The sequence below is a fragment of the Caretta caretta genome, chromosome 1 (genome assembly GCF_965140235.1).
Source record: "Caretta caretta isolate rCarCar2 chromosome 1, rCarCar1.hap1, whole genome shotgun sequence".
In the NCBI taxonomy this organism is placed as follows: Eukaryota; Metazoa; Chordata; order Testudines; family Cheloniidae; genus Caretta; species Caretta caretta.
This window is the reverse complement of record NC_134206.1, coordinates 27,867,243-27,885,545: the sequence shown is the minus strand read 5'-3', so window position 1 is coordinate 27,885,545 and position 18,303 is coordinate 27,867,243. Positions and strand designations below refer to the sequence as shown.

The 18,303-nt window shown below is 42.7% G+C and overlaps 1 protein-coding gene across 6 annotated transcripts in view; it reads right to left on the bottom strand.

Annotated features, from left to right (window-relative positions):
- The window catches only part of DEUP1 (deuterosome assembly protein 1), an 80,200-nt gene that overhangs the window by 18,063 nt on the left and 43,834 nt on the right, over positions 1–18,303 (bottom strand). The window contains exon 13 of one of the 6 annotated variants that reach the window (XM_048842756.2): positions 13,840–17,850. The exons of the other annotated variants lie outside the window; for them this stretch is intronic. Within the exon in view, the coding sequence (XP_048698713.1) occupies positions 17,823–17,850 (28 nt within the window). The 3' untranslated portion in view covers positions 13,840–17,822. Of the gene's footprint in view, positions 1–13,839; positions 17,851–18,303 lie in introns of those variants that run through there. 6 annotated transcript variants of the gene reach the window in all.

The window sequence follows — 18,303 nt, the reverse complement described above, 5'->3', positions numbered from 1 at the left end:
GATGAAGCAGAGAAACTACCAGCCGGCATAGCAAGGGTTAAAGAAAACCTTTGGGTTCAGCTAGCCCTGCCATGCTATATCTGCTGGTGAGGGGACTTCCTATTCTTCAGAGCCAACCCAGCAAGAACAGACCCTGTCCCAATCAGATGAGGAGCCCCCTCTATTACCTGAGTCAGAGATTCTGACTCAGTTCTCCAACTTTGTGGAAGAGCAATGGGCAGACAACACAATGAGCTGAGCATACACCCAGGTGGCAGCAATGAATGGGGAATCTCTCGAATCCCATCAAATGGGACTGTTTCCACACTTTGAGATTCAGGGCCACCATCTATATCACACAGAGAAAGACTGAGAAACTGAGGAGGTTTGGAATCATCTTTTGGTGCCCTGACCCTACTGGAAGGAGGTTATGCAACTGGCTCTTGCGATACCCTTCACTCTGCACCTTGCAAGGGCACTAGCCTGGATTCTGGCCTGTTTTTTTTTGGCCTGGGGTCTACAAAGATGTGCTGGATTTCTGTGCTTCATGCCTGGAGTGTCAGATCACTGCATCTCAACCAACCGAGAAAGCCTCCTTGATTCACCTCCGGCTTATGAACGTACCCTTTGGGTGGATTGGAAGCAACATAGTCGGCCCACTGGAGAAGATCGCTACAGGATACCAGTTCATTTTAGTTGTAGTCTACGCAACCCGGTACCCGGACGCTCCATGAACGCCAAAACTGTTGCCACAGACCTTATGAAAATCTTCACTTGAGTTGGGATGCTACGGGAGATCTTAACAGATTAAGGAACAAACCTGATGAAGCAATTTTGCCATTTACTGAAAATCAAGACCCTAAAGACATCTGTATACTATCCCCAAACGGATGGCCAGGTGCAGCGCTTTAACAGAACACTAAAAAAGATGCTCCGAAGGTTCGTCCTTATGGATGTCTGACACTTTCTCCTCTTCTATTTGCGGTGTGAGAAGCTTCCTAGTCTTCCATTGGCTTCTCACTATTTGAGTTCTTATATGGATGGCAACCGTGATGGATTTTAGACCTCGTTTTGGAAATGTTAGAAGAGCAGTCATCTCAAGCCAACAACACAGTCTAATATGTCTTGAATCTCCTATGTGCCCAAGGCACCCAGGAAGCAGAATCCTCTGTGTTTTTTAATCTGATTGCCCTGTAAGATTATCTTCCATTCTAATTTTACAGAGGTGCTTCTTCTACCTTTTTTCTTTCTAATAAAGTTCTGTTTCTTTTAGAATCTGATTGGGTTTTTTTTTTGTGTCCTAAAAAAACCCAAGGTTGGTCTGTGCTCATCTTGTTTATTCTCAAGCCTCCCCAGAAAAGGGGGTGTCGGGTCTTGGGGGGAGTTTAGGGGGGAGTAGGAACTCCAAGTGGTCCTTTCCCTGAGTTTGCCATCACTTGGTGGTGGCAGCATTACCTAATCCAAGGTACAAGGGAGAATTTGTGCCTTGGGAAGTTTTTAACTTAAGCTGGTAGAAATAAGCGAACCGGGGAAGTCCCGGATGACTGGAAAAAGGCTAATGTAGTGCCAATCTTTAAAAAAGGGAAGAAGGAGGATCCTGGGAACTACAGGCCAGTCAGCCTCACTTCAGTCCCTGGAAAAATCATGGAGCAGGTCCTCAAAGAATCAATCCTGAAGCACTTGCATGAGAGGAAAGTGATCAGGAACAGCCAGCATGGATTCACCAAGGGAAGGTCATGCCTGACTAATCTAATTGCCTTCTATGATGAGATTACTGGTTCTGTGGATGAAGGGAAAGCAGTGGATGTATTGCTTCTTGACTTTAGCAAAGCTTTTGACACGGTCTCCCACAGTATTCTTGTCAGCAAGTTAAGGAAGTATGGGCTGGATGAATGCACTACAAGGTGGGTAGAAAGCTGGCTAGATTGTCGGGCTCAACGGGTAGTTATCAATGGCTCCATGTCTAGTTGGCAGCCGGTATCAAGTGGAGTGCCCCAAGGGTCGGTCCTGGGGCCGGTTTTGTTCAATATCTTCATAAATGATCTGGAGGATGGTGTGGATTGCACTCTCAGCAAATTTGCGGATGATACTAAACTGGGAGGAGTGGTAGATACGCTGGAGGGGAGGGATAGGATACAGAAGGACCTAGACAAATTGGAGGATTGGGCCAAAAGAAATCTGATGAGGTTCATTAAGGATAAGTGCAGGGTCCTGCACTTAGGACGGAAGAACCCAATGCACAGCTACAGACTAGGGACCGAATGGCTAGGCAGCAGTTCTGCGGAAAAGGACCTAGGGGTGACAGTGGACGAGAAGCTGGATATGAGTCAGCAGTGTGCCCTTGTTGCCAAGAAGGCCAATGGCATTTTGGGATGTATAAGTAGGGGCATAGCGAGCAGATCAAGGGACGTGATCGTTCCCCTCTATTCGACATTGGTGAGGCCTCATCTGGAGTACTGTGTCCAGTTTTGGGCCCCACACTTCAAGAAGGATGTGGATAAATTGGAGAGAGTCCAGCGAAGGGCAACAAAAATGATTAGGGGTCTGGAACACATGAGTTATGAGGAGAGGCTGAGGGAGCTGGGATTGTTTAGCCTGCAGAAGAGAAGAATGAGGGGGGATTTGATAGCTGCTTTCAACTACCTGAAAGGGGGTTCCAAAGAGGATGGCTCTAGACTGTTCTCAATGGTAGCAGATGACAGAACGAGGAGTAATGGTCTCAAGCTGCAGTGGGGGAGGTTTAGATTGGATATTAGGAAAAACTTTTTCACTAAGAGGGTGGTGAAACACTGGAATGCGTTACCTAGGGAGGTGGTAGAATCTCCTTCCTTAGAGGTTATTAAGGTCAGGCTTGACAAAGCCCTGGCTGGGATGATTTAACTGGGAATTGGTCCTGCTTCGAGCAGGGGGTTGGACTAGATGACCTTCTGGGGTCCCTTCCAACCCTTATATTCTATGATTCTATGATTCTAAGCTTAGGGGGTCTTTCATGGGGGTCCCCATGTCTGTACCCTAGAGTTCAGAGTGGGGAGGGAACCCTGATACCACCTGATAACCCTCAATATTCAGATGGAACCGGGAGTTAAGGTCAGGGAAAACCCTTGCCCTCTTGCCCATGAAGTAAGAACTCCAATTACTTTCTGGGCACTCACTTCACTCTAGTCACCAACCATGCCCCTCTCCAATGGCTACATGCCATGAAGAATATGAAGGTGGTACCTCTCCCTCTAGCCCTTTTCTTTCTGCATTCAATTCTGGACTAGAAGAGCCACCTGAATGCCAACTTCTTTTCCTGGGATGGCAGAGAGTAGCCGGGGCGGGACATGGGGGGGACGGACTTGTAGGAATTAGCCAGGACAGCAGGTTCTGACTCCCCTCCAGGAGAGACACCAACTTTTAGGGGTTGATATACACAGGTCCTGAGCTGGGACTTGGTGAAGAGGAAGGGCCCGGATCCCCCTACCACTCACTCAGCCTTAAGGACTAAGACTACTCAGCCCAGCAGGGGGCTGAGAGCCCTGCAATCTAACCACTAGGCTGCTTGGCCAACCAGTCCGCATGCTTGGGGCAACCCTAAACTTCCGACTGCCAGAAGCTGGGAGGAAAAGACAGGGGTGGGTCTCTCCAAAATTGCCTTGTTCTGTACATTCCCCCAATAAAGCTGTGGTACTGGCCACTATCAGAAACATTATACTGGGCTAGATGGACCTTTGATCTGATTCAGGATGGCAATTCCTATGTTCTTAGGTCTATCTGGACCTTCATGTGTCTAAATACCTTTGAAAATATGGTCCTAGAGGGCTATCTGCATCTTTAAGGTCCTAAATACTTTTGAAAATATGGTCCTTAGTCTCCTAAGCTCTAGATGCACAATAGGAACTTAGACTCAGCATTACGGCGTATATCTTTACTGCATAGAAAAACCTGTGGCACCAATTCTCAAAGCCTGGGTCAATTGACTTGGGTTCACAGGACTTTGGCTGAGAGGCTAAAAAAAGCAGTGTAGGCCATCCCTGCTTGGACTGGAGCCCAGGCTCTGAGACCCTACCACCTTGCTAGCCCAAGTCAGAATGCCTATCTGCTATTTTTAGCTCTGCAACCCAAGCCCTGCAAGCCTGAGTAAATTGACATGGGATCTAAGACTTGGTGTCATGGGTCTTTTATTGCAGTGTAGATATACCTACAATATCTAACTTTTAGGCAGCCTGACACCTAGTGGAATCCACAGCCCTGAGTTAGGTGCACAAGCTACTGCAAATGCGTGGGAAGAATTAGGCATCTAAAAAAAGGATTTACATAAGCCAGCAGGCTGAGCAGGGAGCTGCCTAAGCTAGTCAGTAGGAAATGTCAATGGGAGGGGTGTGGCCTAAACCCTATTCCTCAAACGGAATTAGTCAGTGGTGAGCTGGAGCAGGTTTGCTAGAACCGGTTGTTAAATTTAGAAGCCCTTTTAGAACCAGGTGTCCCACGAGGGACAACCGGTTCTAAAAGGGCTTCTAAATTTAACAAGTGGCCAAAAGTGGCGCCTTAGGCGCCGACTCCGTGGGTGCTCCGGGGCTGGAGCACCCACGGGGATAATTTGATGGGTGCACAGCACCCACCGGCAGCTCCCCGCCCAGCCCCAGCTCACCTCCGCTCTGCCTCCTCCCCTGAATGCGCCGCCCCGCTCTGTTTCTCCACCGCCCACCCCTGACTTCCCAAATTACAAGATTAATGGATGAAGGGAAACTCTGTAGGTATATATCTAAGTTTTAGCAAAGATTTGGGGAGGGTCTTACTTTGAAGTGCTTAGCAATGCTAATTAGAATTAAAGTTATATTTTATTCACAGGTACTTTTTAGATTTCCATTATGAGAGAAAGATCAGCACTCACAGTTTGGAATAATATTAAACAGATCTCAGATGATTATAAAAGAAAAGTTCTATAAAGTACCTGGGTTCTTCAAGGAATTGGCGGCTGTGATTGCAGAGCCATTGGCCATTATCTTTGAAAACTCGTGCGAACGGGGGAAGTCCCGGATGACTGGAAAAAGGCTAATGTAGTGCCAATCTTTAAAAAAGGGAAGAAGGAGGATCCTGGGAACTACAGGCCAGTCAGCCTCACCTCAGTCCCTGGAAAAATCATGGAGCAGGTCCTCAAAGAATCAATCCTGAAGCACTTGCATGAGAGGAAAGTGATCAGGAACAGCCAGCATGGATTCACCAAGGGAAGGTCATGCCTGACTAATCTAATCGCCTTTTATGATGAGATTACTGGTTCTGTGGATGAAGGGAAAGCAGTGGATGTATTGTTTCTTGACTTTAGCAAAGCTTTTGACACGGTCTCCCACAGTATTCTTGTCAGAGAGAGTCCAGCGAAGGGCAACAAAAATGATTAGGGGTCTGGAACACATGAGTTATGAGGAGAGGCTGAGGGAGCTGGGATTGTTTAGCCTGCAGAAGAGAAGAATGAGGGGGGATTTGATAGCTGCTTTCAACTACCTGAAAGGGGGTTCCAAAGAGGATGGCTCTAGACTGTTCTCAATGGTAGCAGATGACAGAACGAGGAGTAATGGTCTCAAGCTGCAGTGGGGGAGGTTTAGATTGGATATTAGGAAAAACTTTTTCACTAAGAGGGTGGTGAAACACTGGAATGCGTTACCTAGGGAGGTGGTAGGATCTCCTTCCTTAGAGGTTTTTAAGGTCAGGCTTGAGAAAGCCCTGGCTGGGATGATTTAACTGGGAATTGGTCCTGCTTCGAGCAGGGGGTTGGACTAGATGACCTTCTGGGGTCCCTTCCAACCCTTATATTCTATGATTCTATGATTCTATTCCATTGCCTCTAACAATAAGATGCTCCTGAGCAACAAGTAAGAAAATAAAATTCTAAATATATTTAAAGCTCTTTTAGTAAATAACCATACCTCCTTTTATGTGTACAGTGCCTAGCATATGGTTGCTGCAACCAGACACAATATATCATAAATGTTATGATTAAAAATAGCAACAATACATTCACTTTGAAAAGGAAATTTTAGGCCGAAGAATAAAAGAAGATAATTAGACAAATTTATTATTATATTGCACTAGAATAACTTTTAGAAAGTAGAAATAGCCAAGAATTAAATATATAGGTTCAGAAAATCTAAACCTTATAAAATCTGTGCCTACAAATTATTCAAATCTTTACTTCCTGGAATTTTGCTGTTGTGGAAGTTCTTCAAATTGGTAAAATCACAACTTTTATCTTTCAATTCATTTTTACTTTGCTACACTGCATAAAGTATGTTAGTAAGTAGTTTATTTTTCTTTTAATTGAGTATTTCAATTTTCTTTTAATTTTCAATTTAATGTTTATTATATATTTTGGGGTAATTTAGTTCTTCACTGGCTAAAATGAATTGAAAACTATAGATATATCTACAATATGCTTTTTTTCTAAGTCTGAATACACAATATCCTTGCATCTCTCACTATTTTCCCCTTAACAGGGAGTTTAATGTGATAATTTATTCAGGACATCTGAAATGCTGTTTCTTTTAAAAATTAGGTCACTGAAGAACACCAAAATCAGACAAGGCATTAAAATGCATTTAATGAAACTTCCAACAAATGAAACTGGCAGGACACAAGGCTCTGCAGCAGGAGTAGTAGTTCTAGCTGCTTATTATGATGATCTCCTGCAGAGCCGTTTACCTCTCATGTTGGTGTGTATATCCCCCCATTATGTTTTTTTTTATCAGGCAGTATTAATATAGCCTGTACTATTTTGCAAAATGAATAGCAAAAGAATAATACAAACAGAATACAAAACAAGGTTTAAAAAAATTAGTTAAAATATGCTATATTCAGCTTTTTGTATATCTAAACAATACAGAACGCTAGTAGGAAATTTCTAGGGCATTATTTCTTATCAAATTCCTACCGTCATCCAGAAAGGGGTAACAATTTGACTCAGATGTACTGAATGGGGTAATTGATATTATCAAATGCAAAAAAAAGTAAGATAAAAGGTAATTTATGTCGATTTATTGTGAAACTATTGATATGATTATGACACTAAAGAAACCCATCCATGCATAACTAGAGTTTAATTCCATAACTGACATTGTGTAACAAAGGAATTTATGCAGCAAAAAAGTTCGGAGGCCTTTTGAGCTCTGCCATGGGCACGTCTGGCAATGTAATAATAATAAAACCTGACATCCCACAGGAGTTATTGTGTATGTGAAGGGAGCCAGAGAGCTCATGTAAATGTGCCTTTGACTCACGAACCTTGTGGTGCCCACTGGTAGAGGGCACAGAGTTACAGTGATTCCCTGGGTCTGGTCTCTAAATAACAGTTTGTCAAAAGGTGTCAGGTAACATCTCTACTGAAAGCCTGTGTCCTACACATTGCAAAATGTATTCATGGATAGTATGTAAGGAGTTAAATATCTATACTGAAAATGATGCTCTTAAGGTGATAAACAAGTTTCCTTTAGGCAGGAAATGCTTATCTACCTGTCTGGCTATATGTAATCTAAGTGTCCTATACTTCACAATGAACACATATTTACAGTCTGAGCAAAATGCTAATCAAGTGATTGAAGACTCTCCTTTAAGAGACAGGAGAATGTCTTGTTAGTTAAAAATTCTACTTGCTTCTTCTAGAATCACTGTTCTTTGATAAATAGATTTTATTTGTTTTCACTGTAAACAAATCTAAGTGCTGTGAGTTGAGCAGAGGTGAAACTGGTAAGCTACGATGTGTTATTGCACTGGGAGTAGTGTATCTCTGAATTCTGTGAGTGTAGGGCGGGTCACTCCAGGGAGAGTTTTGGGGGATTGGAGTGTGCCTATTGCTTGCCTGGTGAGGGACAGCCAAGCCTTCGTAGGCTGAGAGGGGCGTGCTTTTGTTGCCTGTGGCTGGTGGAGTCAGGGAACTGAACCCTGGAAGACAGAAACAAGGCTTCCTCCCGCTAAGGGCAGCTGTTAGTAAGGTGCCTCACAACCCTGGGTACCCCTGGGAAGCGTCACAGCATCCCACCTTCTCTTGTACCCAAGAGCTCCCTATATTTTGTAAAACGAAAAGGAGGAGTTGTGGCACCTTAGAGACTAACAAATTTATTTGAGCATAAGCTTTTGTGAGCTACAGCTGATTTCATCGGATGCTGTAGCTCACGAAAGCTTATGCTCAAATAAATTTGTTAGTCTCTAAGGTGCCACAAGTACTAACACAGCTGCTACTCAGACTAACAGACTTATACAGACTAACACGGCTGCTACTCTGAAACCTATATTATGTAGCTCTCCAACTGCAAAAGGCCTGTCAGCATTCGTTCATCCCTACTGCTATAGTGACACCCACATGCTGTCTCAGGAGTAGGAAAGGACCCAGGAAATGGCTGGGAATAAGCCATTAAAAAAATTACTTGCCTTGTACATAGATGAGTGTCTCATGCCTGAATTTAGGCAGAGAGAGGAAGGCTCTCTTGATACCCAGGTATCTTTTGATGGTCAGGACTCACCAATACTTCACTTCTGCTACACAGGGCCTTAACAGCAAATATTTTTTTGCATTGAATACTCATAAAACTTATTAGGGATGAACCCATTTTCTTGTTAACAAATTGCCTACCATACCTTAAGGAATTGCCTTTCTGGTGGCCGCAGCATGAAGGGGCCTATGAATGTTTAGCGCATCTGGCACGTAAATACCTTGCAACACCAGCTACAACAGTGCCATGCAAATACCTTTTCTCACTTTCAGGTGACATTGTAAATAAGAAGTGGGCAGCATTTTCTCTCGCAAATGTAAACAAACTTGTTTGTCTTAGTGACTGGCTGAACAAGAAGTAGGACTGAGTGGACTTGTAGGCTCTAAAGGTTTTTTACATAATCACTAAAAATAAAGCAAAATAATAATTCTACATTTGTAAGTTGCACTTTCATGATAAAGAGATTGCACTATCGTACTTGTCTCAGGTGAACTGAAAAATATTATTTCTTTTGTTTATCTTTATTATAGTACAAATATTTGTAATCAAAGTAATAATATAAAGTGAGCACTGAACACTTTGTATTCTGTGTTGTAAATAAAATCAGTATATTTGAAAATGTGGAAAAAATCCAAAATATTTAAAATAAATTTAAATTGGTATTCTATTCTTGTTTAACAGTGTGATTAAAACTTTGATTAATTGCAACTAATTCTTAAAATCTAGTTAATTCATTTTGCATTAATCAATTGAGTTAACTGTGATTAATTGGCAGCTCTAATTTAAATACCTATTAGGTCAGATTCTGATTTTACTCATACTGGTTTTCCATCACCCTAACTCCATTGACTAAGGTTTTACTCCTGGTTTATACTGGTATGATTGTTGTCAGAATCAGGTCCACTGATTTTGTCTAGAATAGCTACTTAATGGAAAACTACTAGAATATTGTCACTCTCCATTACTAATAAACATTTACTCTATATTGCATTTGTAAAAGGCTGTCTTTTAGAAAAAACAAAAATGTATGTAAAATGTTTCATGCAAAATTTGTATCCATATTAATATGTTAGAATAAATTCAAAAGTAATTTAGCAACTCTGATACTCCCCAACCAATGTCTTGCATTATGATTTTAATGAAAGAAGAGTAAAACATTAGTGTATGATATGTAAAGGATCTCAGCAGAGCTTTCTAAATGTTTGAGGGGATGAAGAATTGTGTGAGGTGTGGGAAAGGAGAGAATTGTTGTTAACATGACCTTTATTTGACAAATAAATATGGGTGTTTTGCAGCTGGAGAGCTATAGGTTATTTTAATATTTTAGATCCAGGTCCTGCTAGCTACTTGGTACAGTAATGTATGTTGACATATGAATCATACAGCATAGTAAAAAAACAGGAGTACTTGTGCCACCTTAGAGACTAACAAATTTATTTGAGCATAAGCTTTCATGGGCTACAGCCCACTTCATCGGATGCATGCAGTGGAAAATACAGTAGGATGACTTTATATACACAGAGAACACGAAACAATAGTTGTTACCAAACACACTGTAATGAGAGTGATCAGTTAAGGTGAGCTATTACCGGTGGGGGGGGGGGGGGGCAACCATTTTGTAGTGATAATCAACTGCTGGAAATGGCCCATCTTGATTATCACTACAAAAGGTTTTTTTTTCTCTCCTGCTGGTAATAGCTCACCTTAACTGATCACTCTTGTTACAGTGTCTATGTAACACCCATTGTTTCATGTTCTCTGTGTATATAAAATCGTCTTACTGTATTTTCCACTGCATGCATCCGATGAAGTGGGCTCTAGCCCACGAAAGCTTATGCTCAAATAAATTTGTTAGTCTCTAAGGACTTTTTGCGGATACAGACTAAGACAGCTGCTACTCTGAAACAGGACTAAGAAAGTCTTTCTTTAGGGAGTAAGTAGGTAAGCCTATATTCTGATCACTTGGAGGCTAATTAGTGCCCCAGGAAAAGCTGAATAAGACTAATTATCTAATCAGGGTGATGGGCTGGGTGGGGTAAATATTCAGTTGGCCCCTGATAAAAGAGGCACAGGAAGGAAGTACAAGAAGAGGGGGAGGTGAATAGTGGGGAGAAAGAGAGGGAGAAACAGGGCTAGCTGAGCCTGGCAATGCAGTGGTCCCAGAGTAGGAAGATCTCAGCGACCATAAAGCCCAGCAAAGATTGTAAATAGGTGGGAGCACGGGGTCTGTGGTGATATTGGTGAAAAGAAATAGAAATAAAGTGTCACTAAGAGCACACCTAGTGGAGTCTGTCTGAATTCTGCAGGGGACAAGGATGGAGCTGGGCCCCTGTTACAAAATGTAATATTTATGACTATCAATACAGTTTTTAATAAGAATAGCCAAACGCAAAACTGATACTAACAGTATCATAGAATCATAGAATATCAGGGTTGGAAGGCACCTCTGGAGGCCATCTAGTCCAACCCCCTGCTCAAAGCAGGACCGATCCCCAATTAAATCATCCCAGCCAGGGCTTTGTCAAGCCTGACCTTAAAAACTTCTAAGGAAGGAGATTCCACCACCTCCCTAGGTAACGCATTCCAGTGTTTCACCACTCTCCTAGTGAAAAAGTTTTTCCTAATATCCAACCTAAATCTCCCCCACTGCAACTTGAGACCATTACTCCTTGTTCTGTCATCTGATACCACTGAGAACAGTCTAGAGCCATCCTCTTTGGAACCTCTTTTCAGGTAGTTGAAAGCAGCTATCAAATCCCCCCTCATTCTTCTCTTCCGTAGACTAAACATCCCCGGTTCCCTCAGCCTCTCCTCATAAGTCATGTGTTCCAGTCCCCTCATCATTTTTGTTGTCCTCTGCTGGACTCTTTCCAATTTTTCCACATCCTTCTTGTAGTGTGGGGCGCAAAACTGGACACAGTACTCCAGATGAGGCCTCACCAGTGTCGAATAGAGGGGAACGATCACGTCCCTCGATCTGCTGGCTATGTCCCTACTTATACATTCCAAAATGCCATTGGCCTTCTTGGCAACAAGGGCACACTGTTGACTCATATCCAGCTTCTCGTCCACTGTAACCCCTAGGTCCTTTTCTGCAGAACTGCTGCCGAGCCATTCGGTCCCTAGTCTGTAGCGGTGCATTGGATTCTTCCTTCCTAAGTGCAGGACTCTGCACTTGTCCTTGTTGAACTTCATCAGATTTCTTTTGGCCCAATCCTCCAATTTGTCTAGGTCTCTCTGTATCCCATCCCTACCCTCCAGCGTATCTACCTCTCCTCCTAGTTTAGTGTCATCTGCAAACTTGCTGAGGGTGCAATCCAGACCATCCTCCAGATCATTTATGAAGATATTGAATAAAACCGGCCCCAGGACTGACCTTTGGGGCACTCCACTTGATACCAGCTGCCAACTAGACATGGAGCCATTGATCACTACCAGTTGAGCCCGACAATCTAGCCAGCTTTCTATCCACCTTATAGTCCATTCATCCGGCCCATACTTCTTTAACTTGCTGGCAAGAATACTGTGGGAGACCAGGTCAAAAGCTTTGCTAAAGTCAAGGAACAACACGTCCACTGCTTTCCCTTCATCCACAGAGCCAGTTATCTCATCATAGAATTAGATTAGTCAGGCATGACTTGCCCTTGGTGAATCCATGCTCACTGTTCCTGATCACTCTCCTCTCCTCTAAGTGCTTCAGAATTGATTCCTTGAGGACCTGCTCCATGATTTTTCCAGGGACTGAGGTGAGGCTGACTGGCCTGTAGTTCCCAGGATCCTCCTTCTTCCCTTTTTTAAAGATGGGCACTACATTAGCCTTTTTCCAGTCATCCGGGACCTCCCCCGATAGCCATGAGTTTTCAAAGATAATGGCCAATGGCTCTGCAATCACATCCGCCAACTCCTTTAGCACTCTCGGATGCAACGCATCCGGCCCCATGGACTTGTGCACGTCAACTTTTCTAAATAGTCCCGAACCACTTCTTTCTCCACAGAGGGCTGGTCACCTCCTCCCCATGCTGTGCTGCCCAGTGCAGTAGTCTGGGAGCTGACCTTGTTCGTGAAGACAGAGGCAAAAAAAGCATTGAATACATTAGCTTTTTTGCACATCCTCTGTCACTAGGTTGCCTCCCTCATTCAGTAAGGGGCCCACACTTTCCTTGACTTTCTTCTTGTTGCTAACATATCTGAAGAAACCCTTCTTGTTACTCTTAACATCTCTTGCTAGCTGCAACTCCAGGTGTGATTTGGCCTTCCTGATTTCACTCCTGCATGCCCGAGCAATATTTTTATACTCTTCCCTGGTCATTTGTCCAATCTTCCACTTCTTGTAAGCTTCTTTTTTGTATTTAAGATCAGCAAGGATTTCACTGTTAAGCCAAGCCGGTCGCCTGCCATATTTACTATTCTTTCTACTCATCGGGATGGTTTGTCCCTGTTACTTCAATAAGGATTCTTGAAAATACAGCCAGCTCTCCTGGACTCCTTTCCCCCTCATGTTATTCTCCCAGGGGATCTTGCCCATCAGCTCCCTGAGGGAGTCAAAGTTTGCTTTTCTGAAGTCCAGGGTACGTATTCTGCTGCTTTCCTTTCTTCCTTGTGTCAGGATCCTGAACTTGACTATCTCATGGTCACTGCCTCCCAGGTTCCCATCCACTTTTGCTTCCCCTACTAATTCTTCCCGGTTTGTGAGCAGCAGCTCAAGAAGAGCTCTGCCCCTAGTTGGTTCCTCCAGCACTTGCACCAGGAAATTGTCCCCTACATTTTCCAAAAACTTCCTGGATTGCCTGTGCACCGCTGTATTGCTCTCCCAGCAGATATCAGGGTGATTGAAGTCTCCCATGAGAACCTGGGCAGGCGATCTAGTAACTTCTGCAAGTTGCCGGAAGAAAGCCTCGTCCGCCTCATCCCCCTGGTCCGGTGGTCTATAGTTGACTCCCACCACGACATCACCCTTGTTGCTCACACTTCTAAACTTAATCCAGAGACTCTCAGGTTTTTCTGCAGTTTCATACTTGAGCTCTGAGCAGTCATACTGCTCTCTTACATACAATGCAACTCCCCCACCTTTTCTGCCCTGCCTGTCCTTCCTGAACAGCTTATATCCATCCATGACAGTACTCCAGTCATGTGAGTTATCCCACCAAGTCTCTGTTATTCCAATCACTTTGTCCTTGACTTTGTCAGGACTTCCAGTTCTCCCTGCTTGTTTCCCAGGCTTCTTGCATTTGTGTATAGGCACTTGAGATAACCCGCTGATTGCCCCTCTTTCTCAGTATGAGGCAGGAGCCCTCCCCTCTCACGCACTCCTGCTCGTGCTTCCTCCCGGTATCCCACTTCCCCACTTACCTCAGGGCTTTGATCTCCTTCCCCCAGTGAACCTAGTTTAAAGCCCTCCTCACTAGGTTAGTCAGCCTGCTTGTGAAGATGCTCTTCCCTCTCTTCGTTAGGTGGAGCCCGTCTCTGCCTATCTTAGTAAACTAAGGTAAGACCATGACAAGCTTCATACGTTTAATAGTCATTCACTTCAGATCTTGCTCCCGTTATTCGAGCCACACAGTTGAAGAAAAGGATACCAATACAAAGAGCCCTTTACAGAACAATGAAACAACACAATAGTTTCCATTTGGCAGAGATGAGTCACATACAGACTCAAAAATGTTATATTTTCAAACTATGCTGTTACACATGAAAAAAGTTATAGAGAAAGTGAAAAGATAATAAAATAATATGGATATGAGGATTTAATCAATGAATGAACTTTGCAACATATAGACAGTTAACTTCCCCAGTAAGATTTTATGATTGTATAGACATTGGACTGTTTGTATAGAGTGAGCAGGATTTTGAGTCTCCTAACAAAATCAGCAATGGTTGGGCTGGTAATTGTTTGTTTGTTTGTTTCTCCTTGGTTCTTTGGGTTATAATTAGCTGTGTGGTGTTAATCTCAGTTTATGCTACTTTTTGGTGGGGGAAAAGCACTATTTAGTCTGTGCTGCTTGCTAGAAGTACACAAACTGTGTAATTCAACTGTTACATTTAAAAGACACAAAAAGACTCCTCTTACAAATTATGGTAATGGGTTCGACAAAGTACATCATTACCTGCACAAAGAATATACTTCCTCATTATGATCTCACATGGCACTATATACTCTGGCCTCAGTCCAGCAAAGCATTTAAGCACTTGCTTAACTGTAAGTATGGGAGTAGTCTCGTTGGTGTCAGCATAAGAATATAGGCAGAGGAGACCACATCTTTCCTCATCAGGCTCCTCCAATGCCCCTGGAGGCATTGTGACCACCATAGTTATGCTTCCTTCTAAAACACACAAAGTGCTCCAATACCACAGCATTCCAGAGCACTCAAAGCCACAATTTTCCTCTAAGCTTCAAGTTAGAAAAAAACAGACTCACTAAGACTAAAATTCAAGGAATATAAATACAGCTCTTCAACCAGCTGATAAGCATAAACTGAGTTTTATAGAGTTTAATTTGTGTGGGTTTTTCTGCTGAATCCTTAAAAACTGTGCTCTTGTCTGGTCTGCCTGTCACTGAAGATCTTTAGAGTGTAAACTCTTTGGGGCAAGGACCATGGTTTTGTTCTGTGTTTGTACAGTGCCTAACACAAGGGGGGCATAGCCATGACTGGAGCTCCTAGGTGCTATCACAATCTAAACGTAGTTGTCTGAATGAGCTCTCCCCTGCCATCAATTGATGAACTGGGGGGAAAGACTTCAGGAGAAGACCTTATTTTCAAAGACACACCTACTTTACCTAGGTGATCAGCAGACTAGCCTGCTTTGCCAAGTGATCAGTTTTGGCTGGTCTGGGTTAAAATTCACTTTAGTCTTGGATGTAGGGGTAATGTATTATCATTATCCTTCTTGTATGAGTAAAGAGCAGTAGAACTATATTTAATATGCCTTAATTGAGGAGGATCACCCTAAATTAACTCGCTAAGTGAGTGGTAGTGATGCCAAATCCAAGTGAAAGAGATGGCTGTGGACAGGTGTTTTTATCTGGTTGTGTGGACTTATTTAAAGGGTACTAAAACCATTTGACCTTCCTTCTCCAGTGTTTAGACAGAGCTGATCAGACTCAGTTGTGAATCCTTCTTTCTTCTGTGTGATTGCTAGAGCTGAAGTTTCTGATAAGCTGGGGTAGGCCCTGAGCCTTAGACCTCATGGTGTGGCCAGTATTGTGACAAAATATAATGCATACGAGGCAGTATCAGTGAAGTTGCCTGCTACCCTGTGAAATCAGTAAGAGCTGAAATTACAAATGGACTGGTGGAGTGACAGTGGCAAACAGTGCCAGTGACTGCAATGCTGGCAAGAAGCAAGAGGAAGCAATGACTGCAAGTAGCGACAGAGGTGGCAGCAACAGCGGTGAGCAGAGTCAACAGCATCACTCTGCCAACCCTCAACGGTGGGCTGGGAGGTTGTCCCACCTGAATTCACCCCTAGACTGTGGCACTTCACTAACCTCAGACAACAAACCATCAGTGGGGTCCAGTGGAGGGAAAAAGGAAGTGGTATGTTTAAGGGATATTCATTCATTGGATTTTCACATTACAAGGTGGGAAACTGAGGCAAAGGACTGCTGCCCAAGATCCTGTGGGGAGGGTACTTTAATTAGTTACTTTACTTATTGTTTACTTACTTCTGAGTTGTTGTGGTGGTGCTTTCCCAAGTTAATGCTATGTATCCCTCTGCTTTTAATAAAGTTTTCTTTTGTTATCCACAGACTCAGTGCTTGCAAGTGGGGAAACATTGCCTCTTAGAGGCACCCAGGGGTGGCGTTTAGTTTTTCTAGATTTCTGGATGGAGGCCCGAGACAATTTGGTTTTTGTAATGTTAAGAGAAACCCCTAGATATGGAACAGACCCTTGGTGCTGTCGATGTCACCTAGCAGAAGCATTACATCAATAATAATTAATAATAATCCCATGGTACTCTCTAAGAGAAAAGAATTTCCTTTGGTGCATTTTCAGCTATGTCCACTGTTGTGCAAAATACTATATGGTGGCTGCCCTTTGGCTGCCATCCTGTCATCCTAATGATGGCTGCATTTTACTTTAATGGTGATGTGATTCCTGTAATGTAACAGGGCATACTAGCCCTTTAAGAATACGGGGGCCAGAAGACCTGGTTTCAGGTGTTAGAATGAAAAATGGACCCAGAAAATGATATTAGGAGTTGCATAAGGTGGGAAAAACCCTTGAACACAGTTCCTTTAGTGGTCTAGGATCAGGAGCTCTGTAATGTCTGACGGGGCAGGGCTCGCCTCTCTTCCAGCCAATCAGGAGGAGCTCTCTCGAGGAGGGCAATATATAGATTGCATTCTGTGTCAGATGAAGGGAGATACTGATGCAGAGGGAAGCCCGGGCCAAAAGAGTGAGCTCCACCCAGACAGGATTACTTTGGATTTGGGTGGAGCAGATTGACAGAGTAAGAGCTTTGGGTGTGGCTCAAGAATGGGAGCTAAGTATGAACTGTTAAATTACAGTTATGGACTTTATGTGTGGGATTCATTGTGATTAAGGACTGTGAGGATTGTGTGAACTTTATTTGATATTAAACCAAACCCAGAAAGGGGTGTTGTAAGCTACAACTAAGACAGTGTGTAGTGCTTAAAGGGGCTTGCAAGAGGGGGCTAATAGGGAGAAGGTTCTTGTAAAGCAATCCCTGGCCATAAGGGGGTGCTCCACCATTACATGTATATTTTTGTTTTTTTGTTGGGCAAATAGTTTGGGATGAAAGGTTTTGGCCCAAGTAGCCTGAACTTGAAGATGTTCAGGGCATTCTGAAAAGCTCATCTTTTCACAGGAATTCAAAATTGGGGGAGGAAATGTCAGAGTGGGGAATTGTTGGAGGGCGATTTAAGCTTTTGAATTCCTTGATTTGCTGGTAGTGGGCCATACTGAATTGTACTGCTGTACTTTAGATATGTTTCAGTATTTTTATAGATAGATAGATATACATTTCAGTTATGTTCTGGGTGCCCATAACACATGGATATTTGCTCTTTTTTAGTGTGTATACACATCTAAATAAGTAAATGGAACCATAATTTCCCCTCATATTTGAACAACATAAGATGCACAGGTCAGTGTCAGAGTTCAGAGGTATCCCCTGGAGTCATAAAAATGTGTTCCTGACTAACTTATCTCTGTGACTGCAGGGTGAAGACAAAACTGATAAACTGCCAATTTTTATTGCTCAGAACAAACAAAAAATATTTCTATTAGTATATTATCAAGGAAGATTGAGGGCAAACACAAATTATGGTTGTGTATATTTTGATAATAAAATTAATATAAATGTATATGAAAATTAGATGTAGTCCTATATTGTCTTGCAAATTTCCTCTATTCTCTTCAGTTAGGCACCCTCGCACACACTGGAGTTCCTGCACCATAACCAGTGGACAAACAAAAATGAGAATTTTTTGTATAAGAGCAGATGTCAACACTAAAATTATAATTATAGTCCTGATTTATTGCTAAATTTATAATATCAGATTTCCGATGTTATTATATTGTAATATTGCCTGCAAGTCAGAAACCAGAGTTTATATCCATTGGGTACAATTCTGCAATATTAAACAGTTGCAAATTCCCACTGGCTTCCATGGGTCTCCAGTATTAGGTGCCAATGTACTTTGTTATCTTCAAAATTTTTACTGATTTGAGAAGAAACAGCACAAAAATAATCTATAAATAATAAACAGATGTTTTAATAATTTAAATTCTGGCCAAATTCTGCAGCCTTACTTGCTTGCTAATTGGACTAAATGTCTATTGAGGTAGTAGGAGTTTTAAATTAACAAAAATGGAGTAAGGACTTCAGGATTTGATTCTTT